This window comes from Cervus canadensis, chromosome 10 (genome assembly GCF_019320065.1).
Source record: "Cervus canadensis isolate Bull #8, Minnesota chromosome 10, ASM1932006v1, whole genome shotgun sequence".
Lineage (NCBI taxonomy): Eukaryota > Metazoa > Chordata > Mammalia > Artiodactyla > Cervidae > Cervus > Cervus canadensis.
In genome coordinates, this window is record NC_057395.1 from 71,631,326 (window position 1) to 71,654,566 (window position 23,241).

The following is a 23,241-nucleotide window of genomic DNA, read 5'->3' on the forward strand; positions in this document are numbered from 1 at the left end:
TTTGTTTTCTCCATTAGTAATCAAAGGAAATGCTAGGTGTTAGCTAGAGGTCAGTGAAAAGATGCAATTATTTTCCCTTTCAAATTCAGGAACCTTGAGTTTTGCCCCAGATCCCTTGGGTATTGTCTCTGGGAAAAGAATCCCTGCATTAGGACAAGACAGAGTCACAAAAGAGAAGCAGGCTTCGTGCCTGGATGACCACGTAGAGCAGAGGCCCCTGCAACGTGTATTCAAACCGGAGGGAAAGACCATATTTTACCAGGAAGATTGAGAGTCTGAAGCCAGGCTTTGTTCCAGCTGGGTGACCCTGAATGAGCCAGCTAACCTCTGAACCTCCATATGAAAGTGAAAATGAAAGTCGCTCAGTCGTGTCCGACTCTTTGCAACCCCACGGACTGTCCATGGAATTCTCCAGGCCAGAATGCTGGAGTGGGTAGCCTTTCCCTTCTCCAGGGGATCTTCCCAACCCAGAGATTGAACCCAAGTATCCCGCATTGCAGGAGGATTCTTTACCAGCTAAGCCATAAGGGAAGCCCCAAACCTCCATATACTCAAAAGAAAATGTAGACCATGGTCCCAGTCTTACAGGGAAGTCGTGAGAATGAAAGGGGAGAACAGCTCTGGATGTGTGCAAACTCTATGGGAATTTATATGTGAGGTCTTCAAGCTCCAGCCATTCAACTGGTACTAAAAATAAGAACCACACAGTGAAATCTCATCAAGTGAAATGGATTCCATCTGTAAGACCGTGTTTTACTCTGAACTTAAGACCTTCCTCATTTGAAGGGTAATGGAATTCATTCCTTTATAAAATGAGGAGTATAAATATAGTACTTGTGCATTTCCCCCTTTGTTTTTACTTTGTAAATGGAGTTGGCAATGTGATCTGGATTCACAAACATTTTATGCAACTGGGTGGTTTTATGAAGCCCCCAAATTATAAGAATCAGTGCTTTATGCCACCACAAAAATAGCCTTTCTTATTATCCCTCAAAACTAATAAACCTTTGAAAGGATTCAATTTCTGACCTGGCACAAGTTTGAATAATATTAATAATTCCCATGTTTTGAGGGTTTCGGTGTGTCCCAAACTGACCTAAACACTTCATACGTGTAACTGGCTTATTGAGGAATCTGAACTTGGTGAGGGACACACACAAATGGATCTGGTTTTTCTTCAACCATTGCCTTTGACCACATCCATTCGAATCTCTCCTTGCCCCATGCCTTTCAGTCCAGATTGAACATCTAATGATAAACTATTTAACACATCCTCTAAACCGAGCCTGACCTTTCACCCCAAGAATGCATTGTTATTTAACAAACTATTAAATAGCCTAGTTACGCGCACCTTACAATGCTATGAGGTTACAAAGTACATACTATTATTTATGGCATCTTACAGCTACTAAGGCCCAGAGACGTGAGGTAACTTGCCCAAGGTCACACAGCTAGTGAGGCAGAGACACAGAATTCAAACCCAGGCTGCCTGGCTCCAGAAACTCACCCTGAATCTCTGATTACAGTCCTATGCAGAGAGAGTATGAGGGTCTCTAAAACCCTTTTCCATCCTCTCCTTCTGAGTTCTAGCTTCTCCTGTTTATGACGCCTGGAAAGATCAGTGGAGGCAAGAAGGAAAAAACGTAGTTGGTCCCCTCTCCCTTCGAGTCCCCTCCAGGAGATGGATTCCTTTTCAGTGGCAAGGGTTTAAAGCCTAGTGTTCCTGGACCACATGACCAGCTTATTCAGGGGGCCCTGTAGTGTCTCCTGACTTGGAGGAGATCTGAACCCCCTGACCTCTCTCAGACCCTGTCCCCAAAAGCACACATCCCAGCCTCTTTCTGCCAGGTTCTGGGAAGCACAAGAATCATCGCTTTGGGGCCGGAGCCTGGTCAGGTGGCCTGGCACCCACTCAGCTCCCGGGGAGCTCACTCATTCTTGCTCAGCCAAGTGGTGGGCGTACAGGGTGACTGTTGTTCTGCCATCTTCCTAATCAAACAGGAGGTGAGGGCGGACCTGCAAGCCTGCCTCGTGAGCCGTCAGAGAGTCAGCTGCCTCTCACCACTGCTGGCAGGAACCCCAAATCTCTACCAGTGGGACCTCTCAGGATGGGATGGGGGTTCCTTTCTTTGCCCAAAGGAGCAGAAAAGGTTGATCCTTTCTCCCCATTCTCAAATTTGGTCATGGCGGCTGAGGGGGTGGGGACAGAGTGGGAGAAAAGCTGGTATGACACCCCTAAAAAAGTCCCATGGGCTGTGTCTTGTGGTTTCCGGAATATGGGGGTGTTCAGAACCCCGTGTCCCAGTGTTGGGGCTCTCACTGGAAAGTCCCATTTACGAGTCTGTGAGGACTCCCCTGGTGGTCCAGGGGTTAAGAATCCACCTGCCAATGTGAGGGACAGAGGTTTGATCCCTGGTCCAGGAAGATTCCACGTGCTGCGGGGCAACGAAGCTCATGCGCCGCAGCTCCTGAGCCCTGGAGCTCTGCAGCAGGAGAGTCCACCGCCACGAGAAGCCCGTCCCCGCAACGAGGGAGCAGCCCACCCGCCTCCACAACCGGAGAAAGCCCCGCGCTGCAACGAAGACCCAGCACCGTCGGACATAAACACATGAACAGACGAATACAAGTTTTTGCAAGAGTTTCTTGCATGGGTGTCCTCTCATTTAATCCTCACACTGGCCCCATAAGGGAAGTTTATTCATTAGAGTTTGCTTTGTTGTAGCTGCTGTAACAAGCTAACCCCCACATTCAGTGGCTGAAGACAATAGAAGTTCACTTCTTACTCACCTAATATTCCAAGGCAGGTGTTCCTGGCTGGAGGGCAGCTTTCCTTCACGTGATGAGCCAGGCGACTCACACGTCACAGCTCCAGCTGCTCCTGGGCTTGGGAGCCTGCTGCTTCTAAAGTGCAGGCAGTGATGGAGAGGCTCACCTGCTTCCTAAAGGTCCCACCTGGAAGTAAGCCCACGCCCACTCCAGTGGGGTGGGAGGCTGGGAAATGTAGTCTCTGGCTGGGCAAGTGTTTTCCAGAGACAACTCTACACTACAGTCTTTTTATTTTTTTTTAACTTTTTATTTGGTATTGGGTTCAGACGGTAAAGTATCGGCCTACATTGTGGGAGAACTGGGTTTGACCCCTGGGTTAAGAAGATCTCCTGGAAGTGGGCGTGGCAACCCTCTCCAGTATTCTTGCCTGGAGAATCCTCATGGACAAAGGAGCCTGGTGGGCTACATTCCATGGGGTCACAAAGTCGGGCATGACTGAGTGACGAAGCACAGCACAGAGCTGGTTAATAAACAATACTGTGATATTCAGGTGAACAGTGAAGGGACTCAGCCATATACCCATTCTCTCTCAAGTTCCCCTCCCATCCAGGCTGCCACATAACGTTGAAAAGAGTTCCATGTGCTGTACTATAGGTTCTTACTGGTTATCCATTTTAAATATAGCTGTGTGTACCTGTCCATCCCCAGTTCCCTAACTATCCCTTCCCTCCAACCTTCCCCCCAACCATAAGCTCATCCTCCAAGTCTTACACTACAGTCTTTGACAGAGTCAGTGAGGCAAAGAAGCTCTCTTTATCAATGTCTGTTTAATCAGCTCATAGCCACACCTGTGTGGGAGACACCACTGTTCCCAGGCTGGCGACAGTACTATGACAGTCACTGAGCATGACCCTGTCTCTAGCTGTCGGGATGCACCAGGGCTGCTCAGAAAATTCCTAACATGTGTTTGTGGCCATTTGGTTGGAGTCATGGGGAGATTGTTCTTTGCCTTCTCAAGGGTAGATATCTTCTTGCGGCATCTTCACCTGGCAGAGAGCAAAGAAAAGAAGCAAGCTCTCTCATATCTCTTCCTCGGAGGGCACTAATCCCATCCATAAGGGCTTCACCCTCATAACCTAATTACCTCCCCAAAGCCTCACCTCCTAATACCATCACACTGGGGGGTTAGGATTTCTTTTTTTTTTTTTTAATATATTTTAAATTTATTTGTTTATATTCTGGCTGTGCTGGGTCTTTGTTGCTGGGCGGGCTCTCTAGTTGCCCAGTGTGCTAGGTCTTCTCATTGCAGTGGCTTCTCTGATTGCTGAGCAGGGGCTCTAGGGCATGTGAGCCTCGTTCGTTTCAGTTCCCAGGCTCTGAAGCACAGGCTCAATAGCTGTGGTGTGCAGGCTTAGTTGCTCCGCAGCACGTGGGATCTTCCTGGACCAGGGATTGAACTCGTGTCTCCTGCTTCGGCAGGCGGATTCTTTACCACTGAGCCACCAGGGAAGCCCGCATTAGGATTTCAATGTATGAATTTGGGGGGAAATACAGACTTTCAGCCCCAAACACCATTCTAAGGGAGAGAGAGCAGAAAGGAGCAAGGATGCCAGGAGTGGCCTCCTAGCTGTGAGCATGCATTATGCCTGGGGTAGGAGTGTTGTGCTCACATGGAATGGACCGCACTGGCTAGCCTGCTGCAGCTTTTAATTTCTTGCAGCCCAGATCCCTAAGTGGTGCTCAGGTTACAGAAAAGTCACAGCTGCCATCTCGAAGGAGCCGATACCTATCCTCCCCTGAGGCCAAAATAATCCATTCTTTTAGGAGAGAGACCAGAGATCTTATCAGGAAAAATGCTCAGGGCTTCTGAACATCTAGAAAATTACTGAACTATATCCTAACTATAAAAATCAATTCCTTAAGATCTCAGTAGGTCTAGGGAATAACCAGTGTATAAAAGAGAAAGAAGAAATTAATTGGGTGGAGGGGGGCGCTAACATCTGCTGGGCACCTTATCTGTGCTGAATGCTCCTTCATGCATTCATTGAATCCTCCCAGGAACACTGGTAGGCAGATACTTTTTTAAAAAAAATGTTTATATTTATTATTTATTTATTTGACTGTGCTGGGTCTTAGTGGCAGCATGCAGGATTTAGTCCCCTAAGCAGGAATCAAACCTGTGCCCCCTGCATTGGAAGTATGGAGTCTTAGCCTCTGGACCACCAGGGAAGCCCCTGGGCAGCTTCTTTTATCCCCATGTCACAGATGAGGAAACTGAGGCTCAGAAAGATGTGGTCACTTGCCCAAGATGAAACTGACGTCTGACTCAGAAGCTCGTGTTCTTTATTAACGCCTGTCCTACCATGTGCTGCCTTAGACAGCAGCCTTTTCTCTCTGTCTATGCCCATTTCTCTCTCTGACGTGGGCATGACAAGGCCTGCCTGGCCCATACAGCTTCCAGAAAGATCTTGACTCATCAGGGATGAGAAATGCTTTGAAAGGCGTCGAGGACTCATCTGGGGACTAGAACCACCTCTCTCATTGTCCTCAAGGTGGGCAACCTTGCAGCTCTGGAAGAAGACGATCCAAGGCCTGGTTGATGGGTCCCGGGTGCAACTCTAGCCTGGAGGGACGGAGGAAAATCACTAGGTCTGCTCAGGCTCCCAAGAGAAAAACCAGGGGGAGGCGGAGGGAGCAGGAGCCGCAGGGGGTGCCGTGGGGTGTTGCTGTTTTTGGTGACCGCTCAGCTGACGGCCCTCCCAGCTGAGAAACACACATAACAAACTCGAACCTCTTCTGGCCTAAAATAGAGGTGCTGAACCGAAAATGCCAAGTACAGGGCAGAGTCACCTGCCTCGCAGGGGCAGACAGCTCCCTGTGGCCCCAGTAATACCCATCCCCCCCAGAGGGCCCATTTGGCAAAGCACCTTTCAGCTGCATCTCATAAGATGGTCACAAGGGCGGGGGCGGGCAGCCTCCCAGCACCCCCCAAGATCCAGCTTTGAGATGGGGAAAGTGAGGCCCAGAGAGGCCCCCGGAGGGTGATAAAGCCCCCAGCCTCTTGCCTGATGAGGCGGCACCCTGTCTCGGAAGGACTGTGACCTTGGGGGCCAGTCAGCCCCGAGTTCAAGTCCTGACTCAGCCGCTGCCCAACTCTGAGGACTTGGCCCGTGGGGTCTCTTCTCTTCTGCCCCCCAGCTTCCTGCACTGGGAAGTGAGGACCCCCTTAGCAACATCTGTGAATATGCCTAGTGCAGACAGCATTCCAAAGTCTTAGCTTTGCCCCCACTTCTGGAAAAAGAATTCAGAACATCTGCAGGCAGATAGTCAGTTGTAAAAAGGGATGAAAAGTGGCTACTGAGCACCCGGAAAGCGACATGCAGCGTCTTTTATAATGCTGGGTGTGGTCCTAGGAGGCGGACGTTACACCCATTTTTCAGATGGGAAAACCAAGGAACACAGATGGGAAAGTCTTCTATCCACAGATACTCAGAAAGTATGTAAACCCAGGCCTTGTTGACTCCAGCTGTGTCCAGGACCAGGACTCATTAGCTGTCCCCTAGGATGGACCCGGCCCTTCTCCTAAGAGCAACCATTCCTCTACCCCCACGCTGTCCCCACAAGCTCTTCCCAGGCCCTTCTCAGGCTGTAGGTCCTTGGTGTCCCCATCCACCCCAGTCTGAGACTGTAGCCAGGTTTCTGATCCTCTGAAGTCTGAGCAGGAATCAGAAAATCAAACTTGCTGATGCCATCAGCAAAAATAAGGCTGACACAGCAGCACCAGCTCCCTCGCTTCTGGGCCACTGAGCTGCCCCCTCCAGCTTCTCAGAAGGAGGGGCGTCCAATGCCCCTCTCCTAAGCACTGGACCCCAATTCTGCCCGAGAACTGAGTCAGGGCAGGAGCTGAGTCTAGCCTTGTGCAGACCTGGGCCTTTGCTCTGTTGTGATACTTGCAACACAGGCTAACACTGCTACGTGGGTCCTCAGGCCAGGTGCTGCTCTCAGGGCGGCACGTCTAGCAGCTCGTTTAATCCTTGTAACCACTGTACTAGAGCCCTGTTGCTGCCGTAACAAATGATCACACACGTAGTGCCTCGAATGGGCTTCCCAAGTGGCTCAGTGGTAAAGGATCCGCCTGCCAATGCAGAAGACGGGTTGGATCCCTGGGTCAGGAAGATTCCCTGGAGGAGGAAATGGCAACTCACTCCAGTATTCTTACCTAGGAAATGTCACGGACAGAGGAGCCCAGTGGGCTACAGTCCATGGGGTTGCAAAAGAGTCAGACATGACTTAGCGATTAAACAACAAAGCAGCTTGAACAACACAACCATATTACTTTCCAGTTCTGTGGGATGGTGGGCTACACAGGTCACACTGGGCTAAAATCAAGACACTGGCAAAACTGCGTTTTTGTTTCCTCACCTTTTCCAGATTCTAGAAGTAGACTGCTGTCCTTCGCATAGGGCTCTCTATTCCCATCTCCAAAGCCAGCAACATCAGGCCAAGTCCTCCTCTCCTCGGTTTCCTCTCTTCCACCTCCCTCTTCCAACTCTGAGGACCCTTGACCACACTGGGCCCACCCAGAGCATCAGGATGACCGCCCATTTCAAGGTCAGCTGATTTGCTACCTTAATTCCACCTGCAACCTCAATTCCCCTTTGTCACATAACCTAACATAGTCACAGGGCTCAGGAATAGGATGTGGACATCTTTGGGGGGTCCCCAGGTGGCACTAGTGGTAAAGAACCCGAGTGCCAATGCAGGAGACATAGGAGATGTGGGTTCAATCCCTGGGTCGGGAAGATCCCCTGGAGGAGGGCATGGCAACCCACTCCAGTATTCTTGCCTGGGGAACCCATGGACAGAGGAGCCTGGTGGGCTACCGTCCATAACGTCGCAAAGAGTCGGACACTACTGAAGCCATGGCATGGCTAGGTATCTTTGCCGGGGAGCATTATTCTGCTGACCACAGCATCTTCTGAGACTAGAACTTTTCTAACCTCCCTAGAAACTAGGGAGACTGAAGCATCCCAAGTTCATACAACTGGTAAGCAAAAGTAGGATATGACCCCAGGCACTGGGGGTGCAGAGTCCCCGCTCTGAACTTCTATGTATTTCTGCTGCTTGTTCGTCCACAGTCATTGGATATGTGCTCTGTGCCATAGCTGGGTGCTGGGGACAGACCGGTGACCAAGATGGGATCCCTGTCCTCAGTGGGACACACATAGGGAATTCAGTGGGAGGAATGCAAGATGGCAGGAGCCGGAAGCCTCCGAGGAGCCCAGAGGAGGGACACCTGAGGAGTCAGGGAAGATGTCCCATGAAGGGAGGGGTACAGGACAAAGAGAGCGCCAGGCAGCTGCCTCTACTACATAAAGAAGCTGTGAGGATTAAATGCCTTAACACATCTAAGGTGCTTCAACCAACGCCGTGATCCTAGCAGGCATTCAATAAATGTTGGCTGTTGAGTGGGCTGGGGAGAAGGCTGTTCCAAGCAGAGCAAGGGGTTGCAGAAGGAACTGAAAGTTTAATGTAGACAGAGCCAAGAAAAAAGCAAAGGGGCTGTGGGGAGAGGGACTGGAGCAATCACAGGGGACAAGTGATGCATGTCAAAGACGCAGCAGAGGGACTTCTCTGGTGGTCCAGTGGTTAAGTCTCTGGGCTCCCAGTGCAGGGGGCCGGGGTTTGATCCTGGTCAGGGAACTAGATCCCATGTGCCACAAGGGAGATCCAAGATCCTGTGAGAAGACCCAAGATCCTGCAAGAAGTTCGAAGATCCTGGGAGAAGACTGAAAATCCCACATGCTACAACTAAGACCCATTGCAGCCAAAGAAATAAATGATTTTTTTTTTTTTTAAGCTGCAGCAGAGAGCTGGCAGGGTAGGGGTCCAGACAGCTGCAGGAGAGGCTGCCCAGCACTCTGCCCACCCATGCCGGCCCACCCAGGACTCTGACATGAGCGTCACGTTGGTGCTGGTGGGAAGGGGTAGATTCCTCAGGGAGTGCGGCCAATGGAAGGTGCCCCAAGTGCCCAGCTATTCAGGCCAGGGACCCCGGGATCGTCCTTAAGTCCTCTTCACCCTCCACTCTAACCCATCAGCATGTCCTTTGCTCTGCGCATCTGGGTAACACTAGCTGCAGTAACAGATGGACTCCAGACGGCAGGGGCTCAATGCCATCGAAGTTCAAAATAGGTGTTCTTTTGGGGGATCCTCGGCAGTGTGTCACAGCTCCCCAGCTCCTCCTACCCTGTGGCTCTGTCCTAACCTAAAGACTTGTTTAGTCCCTCAGTCGTGTCTGACTCTTTGCGACCCCATGGACGGCAGCACACCAGGCTTCCCTGTCCTTCACCATCTCCTAGAATTTGCTCAAACTCTTGTCCATCAAGTCGGTGATGCCATCCAACCACCTCATTCTCTATCGTCCCCTTCTCCTCCCTCCTCCATCTTTCCCAGCATCAGGGTCTTTTCCAATGAGTTGACTCTTCGCATCAGGGGCCCAAAGTATTGGAGCTTCAGCCTCAGCCTCAGTCCTTCCAATGAATAGTCAGGGTTGATTTCCTTTGGGATGGGCTGGTTGGTGCCCGCATTGTCTGCTGTTGGGAAGAGCGGTGGGGGCCTGGCACGTGGGGCAGGTTTACGGACCAGGCCTGGATGGGACACCGGTCACTCCTGCACGTCATGTGAGCATGCGGCTGGCCGAGTGCGCCTGGCTCCACCTCCCCAGCATTTCAGACCCACCCACTCATCTCCATCTCCATCGCACCCTCAGCACAGGTTTGGAGGACAAGAGTCTTCTAACTGGTCTTCAGTCTGGACCACCATCTCTCTCCCACAAGACAGCCAGAATGCTGTTTTTTAAAAAAACGTCAATTAGATCCCTGGCGTTTGTCTTCCTACCTACAGCCTTTCCAGGGTCTTCTATTGTACTGAAGAAGTGAAGTCAAGTCAAGTCACTCAGTCGTGTCCAGCTCTTTGCAACCCCATAGACTGTAACCCACTAGGTTCATCTGTCCATGGGATTCTCCAGGCCAGAGTACTGAAGTGGGTTGTCATTTCCTTCTCCAGGGGATCTTCCCGACACAGGGATCGAACCCAGGTCTCCCACACTGCAGGCAGACTCTTTACGGTCTGAGCCACCAGGGAACTTTTCAGAGGGCCTGTAAAACCCCCTGGGAAGTGGACTCTCTGTCTTCCTTTTAATCCCCACCCCCACCCTGACCCCCACCCCAGTCACTGTGACTCCAGACACACTGGCCTCTCTGCTTAAAGGACCAGAACTGTTGCCAGTCGCTCCCCAGGGACGCTTTCTCCACCATCTCAGCTGTAAGTGTCCCTTCCACTCCCACCCTCCACCCGCCTTGCAGGATAGGATGTTTTCCTTCTCACGCTTTTTTTTTTTTTTAAATTTTTGGCCTGTGGGATCTTAGTTCCCCGACCAGGGATCCAACCCACGCCCCTAGTAGCGGAGGCGCGGAGTCTTAACCGCTGGACCGCCAGAGAAGACCCTCACACTTTTCTTACATTATCTTTTTGTTTGACTTCCATCCAACCCTCTATCCGAGGATATCAGTTCTATTTACACCAGGAATGTAATAGACTGTGTGTACCAGTAGGTGCTTGGTAAATATTTGCTGGATGACCGACCGAACGAAGGAATGAATGACTTGCCCAAGGTCACCGGACGAGGAGGGCGGTGGAGATAGGGCGCCTGCAGAGCTGGGCTTTGGGCGCTTCGGTCCCGCTGTCACGACCTGCAGACGCTACAGCCCCGGGGCGCCCCCGGGGAAACAAAGGCAGGGGAGGCGAGGGCAGGTGGCAGCGGCAGGAGCCCTCCGGGTCCTCGTCGCCCCCTCGCCCCGCCCCGCCCCGCCGAGGCGCCGCCCCGGGGTGCCACACCCCAGCCGCCCGCAGCCCCGACTCCTGCCGCGAGGGGGGCGCGGGGCGACCGTCGGGGCGCATGGACGGGGCGGCGGCGAGCGCGGCGCGGGGCCGGGGAGCGGGGCCCGGGGCTCTGCGATGAGGAAGCAGAGCGCGCGCACCGCCGCGCTGGTCCTGTGCATCCTCTCCTACCTCCTGGTGGGCGCCGCCGTCTTCGACGCGCTCGAGTCCGAGGCGGAGAGCGGCCGCAAGCGGCTGCTGGCCCAGAAGCGGAGCGAGTTGCGGAGGAAGTATGGCTTCTCGGCCGAGGACTACCGCGAGCTGCAGCGCCTGGCGCCGCAAGCCGAGCCGCACCGCGCCGGCAGCCAGTGGAAGTTCGCCGGCTCCTTCTACTTCGCCATCACCGTCGTCACCACCATCGGTGAGCGGCCCCCGGCGCCTCCCCTCCGCGCTCGCTCCATCCCCAGGCGTCCGCGGCCTCCCGGGGTTTCAGTCCCACCTCTGCCTCCGCCAGCCGGGGTGACTTTGGAGCAGTCATTTCAGCTCTCCAGCCTCACTTGCCTCCCTCTGTCCAATGGGCTCTCTGTGGTTCCACGCCGGCCCGGCTGGGAGGAGCCAGTAGGTCCCCGTTGCCAAGAGGCAGTGGCAGGGGCTTCGAGACTGATTAAGTGGAGTCGGAAGCCCAAGTGGCTGGAGTTGCTTCCTTGCCTGGGGGGGGCATCACGTTAGCTGTGTGACCTCAGGCCAGTTGCTTAACCTCTCTGAGCCTCAGGTTTTCTCCTCTGTAAAAGAGGGGTGCTAATAGGCCGTATCTCAAGGCTGTAGTGAGACAGTTTTCATTAAGGAGATAATATATGTAGAAAGTTTTAGCACAGGGCCTGACAAGTAGAAAGCACTAAAAAAAGGGGCGGGGGATTGATTTTTGTATTATAACAAAAACGAGAACGGGCGCCTAATCTTAGTTCCCGCAATATGGCCAGTGCCTAGCCTGTAGTAGACACTCAATAAATATTTGTTAAAGGAATGACTGATTATCACCAGCTTTGGACCTCACCCTCGGGGATTCAGAGCACTTTCTCTGCAGCATCTGGACCGCCAACCGTTGCCATGGCTACCGACTGGTTGGTACCTGCGGAGCCCAAGCCTGGGGAAGCAGAAAAGGGGAGGAGCAGGCTCTCTGGGCTCCATGCTGGGTGCCAGCCACTCCCCCAGGCTGGCTCTGGAGGTCCCCAGTGTCTCTTTGGGCCTGGACCACCACCCCGGAAACCAGTGCTGCGGAGAAAGTTCCTTCTTAATGCTCTTGCAAGTCAGTGTGAGTTTGTGGGTTTAGCAGTGGAGTTGAAAGCCTGCATTCCAAAATTACATAGGCCAGAGTTCTGGTTTTCATCTCTGTTGCCTCCTGCCTTCTCTGGCAATTGATTGTACCTCTCTGAGCCCTGGTTTCCTCAACTACAACGTGCTAATGTTGCTATCTCACTGAGTGATTGCCAGGTTTAAGTGAGGCCAAGCGGGTAAAATGCATAGCACAAGTCCTGAGGCTCAGTAGGGATTGTTAATGAACAATAATGACAATTCGTTATTTGCCAACTGTGGGCCCAGCTCCTGTTCAGCCCTTTTGACCCCTCCTGTCAGCCTGGGCACCCCTGCTTCTCTATCTTGGCTCAGCCGAAGACCCTCCCTGTCACTGCACCCAGTGGTATGGGACCCTGTCCACCTTCTCTGCCTTCCCCCACATTTTGGAGGCCTCCCAGCTGGAGGCGGCCTCCACTTCTGACTGCTGGCCTCTGACCTGCACCTGGGATGGGGAGGGAGTAGGGACCAGGGTGTGGAAAGCGACGGAGGAAATAGCAGTTTTACCGCTTTGGGCCACCTGGGGGCGCCAGTATGGCTGTGTAGTCCAGGCTGCAGAAGCTAGCCTTGCACAGGGCCACGCGACAGAACCCAGGGCTTGAGCTTTGCACCGACAGAAAAGAGCCACTAAGAAGCTATGGAGGATAGTGGTTAATAGCTCAACCCTGTGACCTTTGGGCAGCTTTCTCCCTCTGAGCCTAGTTTCCTTATCTGTAAGATGGGGATAGTAATCTCATACAGTCATTGGGACGATTAAATAAAATAATCCATGTAGAGTACCTAGCATGCTTAGTTATTATCATTATTCATTTTCCTGTCTGTCAAAACCAGACAAACGGCTGGAAACAGCACTGCCTGGCCTTTTATTCCTAAAGATGCTCCTCCGTTTTGCACTCTGTACCTCCTCCAATCTGGTTTGAGTATTATTATTATTGGTTATTAAACTTTCATTGAGCTCTTAGTCTGTGCAGGGCACTGGTGACCAGGGACACGATAAATGACTAGACCTGTCTCTGGCCTCAAGGACCTCACAGTTTAGTGGCAGCAGGGTCCCTGCCCCTCAAATAGATAGAGGCAGACTAATAGGGCCATGACGTAGAAACATGAATGTGGAGTCATAGATCTTTAAATATATATATGTATATAGTGTTGATATTTCAAATGTTATATATGCACACACTTCACACAGTACAAAAGGTATAGGATGAAAAGGAAGTCTCCCTTTTTCCGCATCTGTCAACCTATGAATTCCTTTCTCTGGATCAAATGCAGTTATCTGTTTTTTGAGTGTCCTTCCAAGTATCTTCTCTGCCTATATATTCCTTTATAACACACACACAGGTAGCTCAGTTGGTAAAGAATCCATCTGCAATGCAGGAGACCCCAGTTCGATTCCTGGGTCAGGAAGAGCTGCTGGAGAAGGGATAGGCTGCCCACTCCAGTGTTCTTGGGCTTTCCTGGTGGTTCAGCTGGTAAAGAATCTGCCTGCAATGTGGGAGACCTGGGTTCTATCCCTGGGCTGGGAAGATCCCCTGGAGAAGGAAAGGGCTACCCACTCCAGTATTATGGCCTGGGGAATTCCATGGACTGTATAGAGTCCATGGGGTTGCAAAGAGTCGGACACGACTGAGCTACTTTCACTTTTATACGTGATAGAGACATTATGTTATACATGCCTTTTTGTCTCTTGCTTTTTTCACTTCGTATATTTTGGTTATTTCTTTACATCAGTCCCTGAAGAACTGTGTCCTTTTTCATGGCTGATTAGCAGGGCTTCTCCACCTTGGCACTGTTGACATTTTGGACTGGCTATTCTGGTGGGCTTCCTTGGTAACTCAGTGGTAAAGAATTCACCTGCCAATGCAGGAAGTCACAGGTTTGTGGTTTTTTTTTTTTTTTTTTTTTTGAGTGACAACGTGTAATTTTATTTCATGATACATAAATATTAATCAAACACCTAGGAATCAGGCAGATGTTAAGCAGCTAGACAAATTCTCTAAGGAGGTTATGAGCAGGGACTTCCCCAGCAGTCCTGTGGTTATGAGGAGTCGCAGGTTTGATCCCTGGATCATGAAGAGCCCCTGGAGAAGGAAGTGGCAACCCTCTCCAGTATTCTGGCCTGGGAAATCCCATGGACAGAGGAGCCTGGCAGGCTACAGTTCATGGGGTCGCAGAGAGTCGGACATGACTTAGCGACTGAAAAATAACAACAAATTCTGACTGTGGGGACTGTCCTGTGCATCAAAGAATGTTAACAGGACCCTGGCCTGTACCCACCAGATCCCGATAGCTCCCAGGTGTGACAACCGACACTGTCTCCAGACATGGCCAGTGGTCCCCTCAGGGGCTCAATCGCCCTCAGTTGGAACCACAACCATCATGGGATGGCACCATGGCTGGTTTCCCCAGGCTCTTTTTGATGGACATTTAGGCTGTTTCTTATTTTTGCTGTCACCAACAGTGTGGCAACAACAGCTCACGGGCACACATCACTTTGCATGTGTGTGTTTTAGAGGACGACTTTCCTCACTGGGGAACAGCACAGGCCAAAGGTGTATTTATCGTTCGGCAGATGGGGCCAATTTGCTAGAAGAGGCATATTCTATTGGGGAAGGAACACCTGACTTTTCCTGGGTTATGGGGCCCTTTGAGAATACCATGAAAGCTTTCACTCCTTGGGTCCTGGAAGAGAGAACACAGCCACTAATCCCACAGTGATTGTTCTGTGTGCTGAGACTCAAGGAAGCCCACTCATGTTTACGTTCCCTACACAGTTCAGGGGACTCAGTGAGGGACTCCACCAGACTGAAGAGGTGTTTCGTGAGAGCTGGCCTGGCACAGGAACTGGGAAGGGCGACATGGATGCGGGCGGGGGAAAAGATCACTGAGGGGAGGGAAGTCACGAGAAAAGGACAGGGTGGTGGGGAAACATGGCGTGAGGCTGGAGGCGGGAAGGAGCTCAGATTGTGATGTTAGCTGAGAACAAGGACTTTATCCTCTGGGTACTGGGAAGCCACAACAGATTTTTTTTTTTCTATCAAGGGCACAATTTACAGACATTCAAATTCATTCTTTTTCAGTGTACACTCGTGCGGGTTTTGCCAAATGAAAACCTGTCGTGTAACTGCAGCCATGATTTCAAGGCAGAACATTTCTATCACTCCCCCAAATTCTATCGTGCCTGTTTGTAGTTCGTTAACTCCCCTTCCTCAACTCCAAGGACTGGCAACCACAGGTCTGTTCTCTGATCCTACAGTTTTGCCACAGAAGTTTTGCCAGTTATCCTACAGAATGTCATTTAAATGGAACCAAGCAATATGTAGCTTTTTGAACTTGGCTCGTTTCACTCAGCATGAAACATTTGAGAGCCATCCTCTGTTGCTGAGAAAATAGCAGTTCCTTCCTCCCTGTGGCTGAAAAAAATTATTCCGTTGTATGGACATACCACAGGTTGTTTATCCATTCCCCAGGTGAGGGACATTTTAGGTTGTTTACAACTTGGGCCGATTATGGGTAGTCACACAAGGTTTTAAAGCCGAGGGAATGACCTAGTTCGAACTAGCATTTCAACATGTTCTGCGGGCTCTGGAGGATGGGGAGAGAGACCAGGCAGGAAGACCTGTGTGTGAGAGTGTGTGAGAGGGACGTGGACACTCGTCAGCCTTCCCCTTCCTTCCTGCTCCAGGGTACGGCCACGCCGCTCCGGGCACGGACTCGGGCAAGGTCTTCTGCATGTTCTACGCGCTCCTCGGCATCCCCCTGACCCTGGTCACCTTCCAGAGCCTAGGCGAGCGGCTGAACGCGCTGGTGCGGCGCCTCCTGCTGGCGGCCAAGCGCTGTCTGGGCCTGCGGCGGCCGCGCGTGTCCCCCGAGAACATGGCGGTGGCCGGGCTGCTGGTGTGCGCGGCCACCCTGGCGCTCGGGGCCGCCGCCTTCGCGCACTTCGAGGGCTGGACCTTCTTCCACGCCTACTATTACTGCTTCATCACCCTCACCACCATCGGCTTCGGCGACTTTGTGGCGCTGCAGAGCGACGAGGCGCTGCAGAGGAAGCCGCCCTACGTGGCCTTCAGCTTCCTGTACATCCTGCTGGGGCTCACGGTCATCGGCGCCTTCCTCAACCTCGTGGTCCTGCGCTTCCTGGCGGCCGGCGCGGACGCGCCTGAGCGCGCTGCCCGCCCGCTCCGCCGGGGGGCGCCCGAGAGTCGGGCGCCCGAGAGCCGAGCCCCCGCGCAGCGCGCCGGCCGCATCTCCATCTCCTGCCGCCTGCACCCGCTGGAGCTGTGCGCCCGCGACAATCCCGGCTTCTCGCCCCCCGCCAGCCCCGGGGCTGGGGGCGGCGGCAGAGCCGGCAGGCCCCCGGCCCGGCGGAAGTCCATCTGATAGCCCTTCCCTCCTGTGCATCTCTGGAAGTGGTCCTGGGATGGGCCCCAGAAATCCCACAGGACTCATCCGGGGGGTCGAGCCTAGAACCTGGATCCTAGAACCTGGTCTGGATTCACCTGTCCGCGCACCCTCCCCAGAGCTTGGAGAAGGGCTGAGGGGCCGTGGCCTCAATGCCGTCCTCTGCCACGAGCAGTTTCTCACTCCCTTCTGTGGCACGAGCCCCGCCCTCCTCTCCAAAAATACATTAAAAGTCGCATCATAAGCAAAAGTACGACTCTTAAGTTGCCCCATAGGTGCAAGTCCCCTGTGGTCCAAATTGTTCTAGGAAAGCGTGGCCACACGCATTCTCCACAGGCCCGTTTTTCTGTTGTGTGACGTGGGTTTTCTGTGTTGTGGGGGAAATGCACGGCTTCCCACACTGGAATCCTAACCAGGTCAGTGGCTCCCACTATGAGAAGCACGGGGATCACATGGACCGAAGAGAAACATTTACCATCCAGCGTGGACCGCTGGGCAAATTGTGCACTCTTTAAAGACTACTCATTCTCTTACTCGGCATGTAGAGTGGAATTGGCCCCAGTCCGGAATCTCATATTCTTTGTCCTTGGCCAGCCCGTTTCGGATGGGGGAAGGGGGTCTTGCTGACACCCACCATGTCACTGGGACTACCTGGGCCAGTCTTCTCCCCCACCCCAGCCCCTGGCTCCTCTGCACAGTATGTGGGATGTTAGTTCCCTGACTAGGGATCAAATCTTGACTCTCTTAAGTGTGGAGTCAACCACTGGACTGCCAGCGCAGTCCCTGGGCCAGAGTCTCTTCTGGGAACTGTGAGGTCTGGTTATTGCCAATCACCCACAATGGGACTTCAGGGAATCCTCATCCCCTCCCTGGGCCTTAGTTTCCACATCTGTAAAATGGGTTCTCCCAGTGCCCTGTTCCCTCCTGTGCATCTCTGGAAGTGGTCCCGGGATGGGCCCCACACCCATAAACGGACACTAACAAAGCTGACATCCCACAGCACTCAGGTCATTAAAATTAACAGCCCTCAGCATCCCAGAGAGAACTGCGGCAACACAAAACAGAGCAGGCTGGGTTAGAAAAGCCAAAAACTTTAATTTTCAACATGAGCTACATGGTCATGAACACAATGCAACGTGACCTGCTCCAACCCAGGGGCCCCAGAAACCCTCCCTCCCCCAAAGCCTGAGGGGCTCCTGCTCCTGGAGAGGGAAGAGGGGAAAGGTGAATGGAGAATGGGCCTGAGGACCAGGGGTCTGCCTTCCTGCCACCCCCTCAGGAGGCAGTGGTGGGGTGAAAGGGCTCAGAGATGATGTCCGAGGCCCCAGTTCAAGTCTCCACTTTGCCCTCACAGAAGCTATGAGTCAAACGGGCACAGTCAGCGCCTCCCGGGTGGGGTTTGTGAGTCAGATGAGCTCATGGACCTGAAAGCTTTCCGTCCACTCAGAGGTGCCGCTATACAGACATGGGCCTCCTGGAGCCCAGACAAGTCGTTACAGGACAGTGGGCGATGGAGTCGGGGCACCCCGTCCCCTGGGTCTGGCACAGGGCTGCTGCTCAATAAATAAATGCAGGTGGCCTTGCCTAACGCAACAGCTGTGCTCCAAGGGAAGCGGGGCTCAGCGGTGCCTCTCACCGTTGAGATGTGCCCATGAGCTCCAGATGTGAGGAGCTGGACAGTGGATCAGCTTGTCAAGTGCATGACCTCAACTCTGCTTTGCCCCGCATTGAAGAAAAGAGATCTGAACTGCTGGAGATCTGGGCTCAGCCATCAACTCACAGTGGGACCTTAGCGAGCACCTTCCCCTCCCCGGGCCTCAGCTTCTTCTGTAAAATGGGGCTGATAACTCACCCAGGCCCCCACTGACTGCCCGGGAGCTCTTGTGAGAGTACACGGGAGATTAAAGCACTTTGAAAACAAAAAGGTATGAAAAGCACTCTGAGAAGTTCCCTTGTTATTCCACCTGAAGGTTTGGGGGGGAAATGCCTTAAGGTGAGGTGTACCACCGCCCCCCTCACTCCCACACACCCCCAGGAAGTGGTGTCTGGCCCCTCCCTCAGAGTGGTCCCAGAGGGGTTGTGGTCTCTGGATTGGGGAGGAGTCCCCACTTAAGATCAAGACCAGGACCACGGCCTGCACAGCCTCACATCAGTCAAGGCAGACCCTCCCCACCCCAACCCAGGAGAACAAGGTCTCTATGGCAACCCTTCCCCCCAAACCCAAGGCCCAGAAAAACTACTGGCCCATTGAGATGCAAGAAAGGAGGGTCTAAAGGTCACAGGTCCTTATTATGGCAGATGTGCCCTGGAGCAATGGTCTGCTGTCCCCTGGAGTATGGACAGAGCTGCTTCTGCTCTGGCCTCATTGCTGAAGGGTCTTGTCTTGGGCAAGCCACTTACTGATGCTGAGCTTCGGTTTCCTGCCCCCTCAGATGGACAACAATCGGCACTGCCCATCTTTTCAAGGCCCCTGGGAGAAGGCCACGGAGAGAGGGCAGAGGAAATATTGGGGGGGGGGGGAGATGGTGGCCCCACTTAGCCCTGCCCTGGCTCCAGCTCAGCCTCTGGGGGGTTGAAGAGGCCCAGATTGCCAGTGTCGTGAACTCACAGGTGACCCCAGGGGCCTGTGATCTCTTTGTTAAGATGGAAATCATTTCACTGATGGTCCCAAAGCCCCTTTCATTTTAGTATGACAGGCAGATTCTGGAAAAGAAAAGTGGAGATGACTCCCTCCCACTGTACCCCAGCATGTGACCTTTGGCCCAGAGATTGAAAAAAGAACCATCCCCTAGAGACCCCCAGGTCCCCCACACCCCTAATTCCCCCAGTGCCACCCTCTCAGCTCTTCTCCGAATGGGGGAGTTTGAGCTGGCAAAGGATCAGACAGGAGTGGGCTGGAAGGTTCCCCAGCTACTCCCTCCCCAAGCTCCCATCCCTGGGTGAGGACAGATGGGGCGGGGAGGGGGGTCCCCACGCTCAATGGTCGGAGCCCCTTGGAAGGCGGCCATGTGCTCACAACGATGATACAAAGAAAGAGGGCTCCAGCCCCCGTGCCACGCCACCCCTCCGGGAGGTGAGCTGAGAAACCACAGAACGAACAGAAAGTCATTGAGGGGGGCCCTCGGTGACCACCCTCAGGATGTTATTGCTTTGGAGCGCCTTCTCTCTTTATAAAGGCTGTGCAGGCCCACCCCCCACCAGGGCAGGCTCAGGTTGGGGGAGCAAGGCTGTGCCCCCCTGTCCTCAGGTTGGGACAGCCAGGCCCCACCCCGGCTTTGAAATGCTACCCCTGAACTACCAGAGCAGTGACAGCTGGAGAGAGAAGGCGCTCTCCTGGCTCAAAATATTCCGAATGGTGAGTAATAAACAAACGGCAGAGAAATCACACTGGTTAAAAAAAAAAAAAGCACAGGGGAGGGGCCAATTCTGAGCCCCGCGGCCTCCCCCCCAGCCTTGGGATTTCAGTTTCAGAAGGCCTCCTGGACCAAGGAGGGGGCGCCTCCATCTCCCCACGCCCATGCAGCGGGGGTGTTATAACTCAACCAGGACTTCAAAGGATGCCCAGGGCTGGGAACAGGCCAGGAGAGGGGAGTTCCAGGTGGAAGGACTCACCTGGTCCACAGCCTAAAGTGGGGGTGGGGTGGGGAGTGGGGACAAGGTGGGACAGAACATAGTCGGGCAATCCTCAGTGGAAAACCACCTCCTCTGATGGAGCCCAGGCCCCCTCTGCCAAGGCCCACATCCTCAGAAGCGCTTCCTAAATAAAATCAGTCCCAAGGGTAATAAATCAGAACATCTGAGTGTCAGGGGCGGCTCTGGCTACAACCCTACATGAGGAGGGGGAGGAAAGAGAGGAGGAGGAGAGGGAGGAGGGGCCAGCCTCCCCTGAACCAGGTCCAGGCTTGGACCCAGGCCAGGCCGGCAGGGAGAAGGCTGCCTCCTGGAATTTTCTCCATCCCCTCTGTAAGGACTCTATGTGAAGCTAAGACCAGGCCCAGGGCCAGGCACTCTAAGCCTACCCGGCTAACCAAGACTACGTCCTACACAGCAGGACTGGGGAATGATGGGGGGGTGTGGGGTGTGGGTGGCTGGGTGCCTCCCAGGGGAGGTGGCAGAAATGTGCTTCTACAGAAGGGGCCAGCCTATGTCCTCCCTGCATGCAAAAGGGCTTCCGAAGGCTCCGGGGAGGACCGGGCCGGGCGGGGCCGGGAAGGCAGCCCCCTGGGCCTGCTCAAGAAGGAATCTCCCCTTTCTCACACTCCTGTCTCGCCTCGCTCTTTCTCTCCTTGAGCCAAGGTCACTGAGGCCGGAGCAGTGGGCTCTGCCCTTAGTACAGGATGGTTGGTTTAAAAAGACTAAAACTGGGGAGCTCGGGTGCCTCCCCAGGCCCTTAGCCCGGAGGCAGAGGGCCAGACAAGATGACCTTTGACCTCATTCCACAAGGAGGGATTCTCCTACCAGGGAATCCCTCGCCTTGGCACCATCAGTCCCAATCCCAGCTTTCTTCAGAATCCCTCTCCAAACCGGCATCCCCCAAATTCAGAGACTGGCGAGCTCTCTGGGGCTGGGGTTCTTGAAAATTAGGGTCCCGCAGCTCCTAGGACGAAACACAGCCAACAGAGTTCTTTCCAGTCCGCCCACAGTGTGCAAACTAGCTTCTTACAGCCCCACTGAGCCAGGTGCCCTGGGGGTCCCTGCCAGGCCCTGGGCAGCCCCTTCCTTTCCCCTGGTTCCTGCTGGACCCCATGTCCTAGAGCCGGGACGGACAGATGGACTCAAACAGGCGGCGGCAGAGCTCCTTCCATGGGCAGGCGGAGGGAGACCTGAGCTCCTCTTCAAGTCGGGGGCGCAGGGCCCCCGGAGCTGGCGCCGGATCCTTGCAAAGCTGCCCCGTAGGCTCGGGGGGCAGGAGTAGCTGCCTGAACCCGGTGCCGCAGGAAAGACACTTGCTGGTAATTGGCACCATGGAGATGGCCGCTGGGTTCTGGACGTGACTCCGGGCAGCGAGCTTCCAAGGAGGCAAAAAGGGGGTGCGGTCGGACAGAGTCGGGGGCAGGAGGATGGTGTGCTCTGCCGCCTCGATCTTTCCTTTCTCCGGACTGCAGACACATCCACCAGGTCAAGAACCGGCCAAGTCAAAAGTGCAGCCAATCCCATCGGGAGAGGGAAGGTCTCGGGGAATAGGAGGCAAAGAAGGAGTGAGGAGGGGCCCTGGGGGGTCAGGTCTCCCCATTCAGCTTCCCCACTGGGTGGGGGAGAACCCCGGCCTCCTCTGTTCAATATGCCCCGGGGCCTGGGGTCCCAGGTCGGGGCTGGGCGGTCTCCGGACCATCTCGGGGAGCCCCTCCCCCTCCCCGGCACTAAGATCGCTCGCCGCAGGGCCCCACGGTGCTCTCGAGGGACAGCTGGGACGCCTGCCGGAGCAGGGGGCCCGTGGCTGGGTCCACCATGGAGGAGGTGGGGAAGAGCTTGTACCAGCCCACGGCCAGGGTGGTCAAGTCCAGCTCCTCTAGCAGCACGCGGGCCACGCCCATGAACTGCTTCCGCTCCATCCGCCCGTAGTTCCCCCATACGATCACCTGCGGGGCAAGAGACACAGTGGTTCAGATCCTGCCAACGCCACTCACAGGCCCAGAAACAGAACCTGGGGTCACCGCGTGCCTTATTCATCTCCGGGTCCTGGAAGTCCACCGCCTTAAAATGGCTCAAGTCCCACCAGATGCTCTTGGATGATGGGATTCTTGCCTCCAATCTTGCTCTTCCTTTCGACCTACCCCATCTTTGAGCCACAGCCTTGAGGGCTGACCCTACATTGTGAGTGTCCTACCTACCCCCTCATCCACCTGCCCTCTGCTTCCAGATCCTCAGAAATAAAGGTTTTAAAAGGGGTTAGTAATTGGGACTTCCCTAGTGGTCCCGTGGCTAAGACTCCACTCTCCCAATGCAGGGCCTGAGCTGGATCCCTGGTTGGGGAACTGGATCTCACATGCCCCAACTAAGACCTGGCACAGACAAATAAAGAAAATAAACAAAATTTTTAAAAAGCTTTAAATAAATTAAAAAAATAAAAGTGGTTAGTAGAACAGCCACATGTAAATCAATACAGTTAGAAGACTCTCTCTCAGCATATACAAAAGTAAACTCAAAATGGTTTAAACACCTAAAACATGACACCAGCGAACTCCCAGAAAAGAACTTAGGCAAAACATTCTCTGACATAAACAGTAGCAATATTTTCATAGATCGCTTGCCCAAGGTAAAAGAGAGAAAAGCCAAAATAAACAAGTGGGACCTAATCAAACATAGAAAAAACTTTTCCACAACAAAGGAAACCATCAAAATACAAAAAGACAAGTGACAGAAATGGGAGAAAATACTTGCAGATAGTAAGACTGACAAAGGGTTAATATCCAAAATGGATAAACAACTCATACAACTCAATATTGGGGGAGAAACAATTAAAAAATGGGCAGATGACATAAACAGATCTTTTTCCAAAGAAGACATACAGATGGCCAATGGGCACATGAAGAGATGCTCAACATCACTGTTAGAAAAATGCAAATCAAAAACCACAAGGAGGTATCACCTCACACCAGACAATATGGCCATCACCAAAATGTCTACAGACAATAAAAGCTGTAGAGGACAGGGGGAAAAGGGAACCCTCCTATGCTGTGCATGAGAATGTAAATTGGTACAGCCCACTATGGAGGGTCCTTAAAAAACTTAAAATAGAGCTACCATATGATCCAGCAATCCCACTCCTGGGTACATATCTGGAAAAAGACGAAAATTCTAATTTTAAAAGATACACGCACCCCAATGTTCATAGCAGCA

At 53.3% G+C, this 23,241-nt stretch overlaps 2 protein-coding genes across 2 annotated transcripts in view; one reads left to right on the plus strand and one right to left on the minus strand.

Annotated features, from left to right (window-relative positions):
• The first annotated feature begins 10,723 nt into the window (after nt 1-10,723).
• On the plus strand, nt 10,724-16,632 carry KCNK15 (potassium two pore domain channel subfamily K member 15). Its single transcript, XM_043480256.1, has 2 exons — nt 10,724-11,068; nt 15,683-16,632. The coding sequence occupies exons 1-2, from the start codon at nt 10,786-10,788 to the stop codon at nt 16,378-16,380; spliced, it is 981 nt and encodes a 326-aa protein (XP_043336191.1). The 5' UTR covers nt 10,724-10,785; the 3' UTR covers nt 16,381-16,632.
• An 844-nt stretch (nt 16,633-17,476) lies between these two features.
• The window catches only part of RIMS4 (regulating synaptic membrane exocytosis 4), a 70,028-nt gene continuing 64,263 nt past the window's right edge, over nt 17,477-23,241 (minus strand). Inside the window, exon 6 of the mRNA XM_043480416.1 lies at nt 17,477-21,980. Coding sequence (XP_043336351.1) covers nt 21,762-21,980 — 219 coding nt within the window. The 3' untranslated portion in view covers nt 17,477-21,761. The remainder of the gene's footprint in view (nt 21,981-23,241) is intronic.